The sequence below is a fragment of the Cryptomeria japonica genome, chromosome 3 (assembly GCF_030272615.1).
Source record: "Cryptomeria japonica chromosome 3, Sugi_1.0, whole genome shotgun sequence".
NCBI lineage: Eukaryota > Viridiplantae > Streptophyta > Pinopsida > Cupressales > Cupressaceae > Cryptomeria > Cryptomeria japonica.
The window spans coordinates 112,344,784-112,350,384 of record NC_081407.1 but is presented as its reverse complement, the minus strand read 5'-3'; the positions used below and the strand labels follow the sequence as shown (position 1 = coordinate 112,350,384).

The 5,601-nt window shown below is 33.9% G+C and overlaps 1 protein-coding gene across 1 annotated transcript; it reads right to left on the bottom strand.

The window, feature by feature from the left end:
- Positions 1-1,737: 1,737 nt before the first annotated feature.
- Positions 1,738-4,903, bottom strand: LOC131064896 (receptor-like protein 36). Its single transcript, XM_059218100.1, has 2 exons — positions 3,806-4,903; positions 1,738-3,661 (listed from the first exon to the last, which is right to left on the bottom strand). Exons 1-2 carry the CDS (start codon positions 4,849-4,851, stop codon positions 1,750-1,752), a joined length of 2,958 nt encoding a protein of 985 aa, XP_059074083.1. The 5' UTR covers positions 4,852-4,903; the 3' UTR covers positions 1,738-1,749.
- Between the last annotated feature and the right edge of the window lie 698 nt (positions 4,904-5,601).

The window sequence follows — 5,601 nt, the reverse complement described above, 5'->3', positions numbered from 1 at the left end:
TTAGCACATCACTTTGAAACAACATTGTAGTACATGTTAATCATTTAATAGAGCTTAGGAAGTAAATGTTAGCGCATTCAGTGCATCCAATAGCAAGTAGTCCTCGAAAAAAAATTAAAAATATCAATAGTCGAAAAATACCAGGTAGCGCATTTTCCAGACAAATTAGCACATGAGAATATCAGAGTAGCACATTTGACACATATTTTAGTGTGTACTCCATTTGTTTTAGCGCATCCTTAAAAAAATTGTCTCAGACAAAGAGCAAATTATCAACTTTTTCATAAAATTGAGACCATCTTTGGATACCATGTTAGGTCTTCTCTCAGATTCAATTGTCATAGATAGGGTTTCTTTAAACAAAATCAGAGGATACCAACTAGTGATCTAAGTTTCACAACTTCAACCAATATCAACATCAAATACTTAGCTAGTTATCCAAGTTAGTCAAATCAATCTAGTTTCCAATATCAGGACAAATCATGCTCCATCAGGGAACTTCATTACATCATTTGACGCACTTAGTCATATCAATAGAGGAATATTAAACCCTCTATTTGACTAGTAAGCTTGGGTGTCAAAACAAGGTATATTATTCTCAATTCAACCCATTTAAAACTAAAATTTTGATCACTCATATGACCACTCCTCGACACTTAAAGAAGAAGAATCTTCGTCAAAAATCTGATTTAAAGAGGAAAGAGCCAAGTCAAAAGAATATCTTAAGGAAAAGGATGTTTCTCCACATAAACTATAAACTTTTGCTGAAACATCGCACATTCCTACACCAATTCCAGAATTATTCACACGATTGTGGAACTGAGTTTGACAAAGAGTCTCTAAAAACTCATGCTTTTGAACAAAGATTTGCATTATCACAACTTCTCAATAAAGGAGGAAAGATCAACTTGGCTTATTTTACTCAACAAATAATCACTTATTGAGTTGCAAACTAATTCTTCACATGCCTCAAAATGTAAATATCAACTAATATATTTTTCCCCTATTTATGAATTTTTAACCTATCTATTTTAATATTAAATTTATTATACTTATTTACATTTATCTTTGTTTTCTTTTACTTTTAAACTAAGAATGACATTTAAATAAAATTTAAAAAATAAAACTTTTAATTAAAATTTAGTAAAAAATACACTTTAATTAAGAATAAATTTTAATAAAAATAAATGACAAAGTAAAAATATGATAAATGTTATTTTAAAATAAATTTGAATTAATATGTAAAACAGAAACATATCATATTTGCATATTCATAAATGACTATTACTCAAATACATATTAATCATATCATTAATGAATTAAATGCATTAAATTTTTTATTTTTTCTGAGAAAATTTGAATTTTTCACTTACTCTAACTAATAAGATAAAAGAAAAATATGAGAAACAAATTATTTAAAATAAAAATAAGAGTTGCACTATGAATTTTTTGTTCAAAAATTTTAATTCTTTGCTCTAATTGGTTGAACTAACTAAAAAATTAGATTGATGGAAGCAATAGTATCCCGCCTTGATAGGAACTAATAAACAATTGAATTTAGTTTCAATATTAATTTAAAGTCATCTTATAGATTGAGATACTACTTAATCTAATATTTAAATTAATGTTTTCCACGAAAAATAACAAAAGAAGAAAGTACACATACATCCACTACACAACCTTCATAGAGGAAATATTTTAGGTAAAAGAGAAGGGGAAGTGGAAGAGAGAGGGGTATTAAAATAATTATTAAAAGATCTTTTTTTGAATAGATTGATCAAGAATGACAATAATGCCATCCATAACTTTGAAACATCTTTTTCTACATTTTTTGTTGAAACATAATACTCCAATAACAATTGAAAACCCAAATCCAAAGCTCAATCCAATTCCCACCTCACACCACACATGTTCCTCCCACTCTTGCTCACTCACATCTTCATCATAAATTTGATTTGAAGGAGGAGAAGGTGAACAATTTATTTTGATCTGAAGTCCACAAAGGTTTGCATTGTTTGAAAATGATCTCTCATCAAATGTTAACCATTGAGCTCCTTGTGGTATTCTACCTGAAAAATTATTACAAGATATGTTCAAGTAACTCAAAAATGTGAGAGATTGTAGTTCATTAGGGATATTTCCAATAAGATTGTTATCTGAAAGATCAAGTGACTCCAATTGCACAAGGTTCCCAAAAGAAGTAGGAATTTTTCCATGGAGCTGATTCATTGACAAATTAAGAATCCTTAGACCAATGAGGAATCCAATTTCTTGAGGAATATCACCTGAGAAGTTGTTGTTTGAGAGATCAAGACACCGAACCAATGCCAAAGATTTCACGTATTCTAGAACTAGCCCTTTGTTGTTTATTTCAATTTTATCTAAATAAGGCATTGAGCTTGAATTTGAGTATTGAAGGAGGACATCTGCACTTTGTGTTTGATTTGTCATTGCTCTCAAGTTTCTTAAGCTACTTGGAATAGCTCCAGATAGATTGTTATTTGACAAAATCAAGACTTGAAGATTTTCTAATTTTGTCAACTCTAAGGGTATTCCACCTTTGAATTTATTAGATCTCAACACCAAAATTCGAAGACCAATTAACTTCCCTATCCAATTTGGGATGGTTCCCTGCATGTTATTATATCCCAAATCTAGAATCTCCAAAGAAGTACAATTTTTAAGTGATGATGGAATTGTACCTTGTAGTTTGTTGCCTCCTAATTTCAACGTTTGAAGACAAACCATTCTTGTAATCTCACCTTCCAAATTATTATTTTCTAGATTTAACACTTTGAGTGTTGTTGAACAATTCCCAAAACTTGCAAAAATATTACCTGTGAGCTTGTTATTTGACACATCTAGAACCTCCAAGTGATTTCCTTCACAAATAGAATGTGGAAAGACACCACTTATATTATTATTTGCAAGTGACAAATAATTGAGTTGACTCTGGCCATAGTCATCAATGTTTTCTGAAATGATGCCATCAAATTGATTCTCAGACATGTCCAAGAATTGCACATCACGATGAGGAACTAAAACATTCCCTTGTAACTTGTTTCTATGTAAGTCAACATATTGAGCATTCAACTTACCAAACTTTGATGACAAAAGCTTTCCTCCAAATTGATTACATGAGAGCTTGAGTGTGTTGAAAGATGTAAGGCCCCACAACCAATTAGGAATATTTCCACCAAGAGAATTGTTGGACAAGTCGAGTTCTCTTATATTGTATTGGGTGGATAGGAAAGATGGGAAATCACCATCCATATTACAAGAACTCAAATACAAATATTGAAGCTGAAATTTTGGGATCCAAAAGTCTTCAACTTTCACTCTCAAGAAATTATCAGAAAGACTCAAGTAACAAATCTTCGTGAAATTTTCTAGTTGAGAGAGTAAGAATGTGCCACTTAGAGAATTGTTTGAGACATCAAGCAAGGCCAAAGATGAGAGATTACCAAAAGTATATGGCAAGCTTCCATTTAATTGGTTTGAACCAAGAAAAAGAAGTGAAAGCTTTGATAGCCCACCTAAAGAGCTCCATGGAATGTTGCCTCTTAGTGAATTTCTGGAAAGATCCAAATCTTCAAGCTGTGAGAGATTTCCAATAAAATTTGGAAGACTGCCTTCAATATTGTTATAATAAAGATCTAAGGTGGTCAATGAGAACATATTTCCCATAGAATCTGGAAGACTGCCTTCAATATTGTTAGAGGAAAGATCTAAGCTGGTCAATGAGAACATATTTCCCATAGATTCTGGAAGACTGCCTTCAATATTGTTATAAGAAAGATCTAAGCTGGTCAGCAAGGACATATTCCCCATAGAATCTGGAAGTCTACCTTCAATATTGTTACCATAAAGAGCTAAGGCAGTTAATGAGGACATATTTCCAATAGAATTTGGAATCACTCCTCCCACATCTGAACTTGCAATAGAAAGGCTATTGAGCTGGGAAGCATGTTGCACAATGGAAGAGAGGTTGACTTTGTGACCAGTGTTTTTATACAACTCAAGGTTCCTCAAGTGTGGAAGGCTTAAAACAGCAGAAGGGATGGAACTGGAGAGATTGTAATCAACGAGGTAGAGGGAAACCAAAGATGTAAGGTTAGAAATCCAAATGGGAAATGGCTGCTGAGTGAAGTAAGTACCAACAAGCTGAAGATGGGAGAGTGAGGTGAGGTTTCCAAGAGGAGAGAGAGGTGTACCTGACGTCTCAGACATGACAAGTGATGTAAGATTGGGAAGAGAAGCAACACTCTCTACCACGTCTCTTTTCAGATTCACATATGCTAGTCCAAGGTGCTCCAACCCTCGCAAATTTCGTATCCACGAGCTCGACTGCCTCGTCTCCAGATCATCATTGTAGGAGATGTCCAGAAATGTCAAGCGAGACATGTTCCCAATCTCACTTGGTATTCGGCCAGTAAGCCAACAAAAATGCAAGCTCAAATGCGTCAATGTGCTGAGGCTCGGAAGGTGTGAAGGAATGGAAAGAGGGGACAAGTCAATCCAACTGAGGTCGAGGTACTCCAAATGCTGCAGTTGGAATAAAGCAGGGAATATTTGGCTGCTTGAATTCCTCACTAGTGCTGACAAGGGATAATCAAAGGTGGTAAAATCCACACGAACCACGTGGCCAGTGAGGCTGTGGCAGGTGATTCCCTTCCAAGAGCAGCAGTATAATCCCTTCCATGATGCCAGGGAGTCATATGGATCGAGCAGGTGTTGTTTGAAGAGGTTGAGGGCAGATAATTCGTGAGGAGGGCATCCTCCCCATAAGGAGGAGCAGCAGCAAGGAGAGGCGAGCAGGAAAAAGAGCACCAAAAACATTGGTTTGGCCATGTTGAGGGAGGGTGTGAATATTAATGGTTACTTGCATTACATGGAAATGGGTGTGAGTATTTATAAGAAGCGTAAGTTGCCTTCATACAATTTTCAGTCTTGAACGCGTGGAAGTCGTGGAGGTATAATTTTCAAAGTCTTTGCAGTTGTATTCAAATGATAATTGTCAAAGTCTTTGCAGTTATAATTTTCAAAGTCTTTCTAGTAACGTGTGGAATATTTTGATGTACAGCAATGAATGGTAGCCTGCTTAATCACGCCTCTACTTCTCCGGGGAAACCGCTCTAATTTTGACATTAGCATGACGTAAATATTTTAGCGTTTTTGTTGGGAGAAATTACACGGAGATTGGGGTAAGATGAGTGCATGAACATGTACATGAATTGTAGGCCCCTTTCTTAATCATTTACTTACAATTTTGAATAACAACCAAAGTCTTGAGAGTGTGGAAGATGGGGACACATTCTTGAGTAATTATTTTCAAAGTTTTGCTCGTATCTAACTTTCAAAGCCGTGTGGAAAATTAAGATATTCATAACTATAGTACATGCAATTTTGTCAATGTTATCGTTTTTATATTTTCATGTTTTCACATTGACTTGTGAACTTTGTATATTTATGATAATGTTTATTTAATTTTATATTTTTAAGAAATATTATAATTGTAATTATAAATTGACATAAGTTAGATTTGAGAATGAAATGATGATTAAATTATAAAGAATTGATAATAATTGATTTAGATTTTTA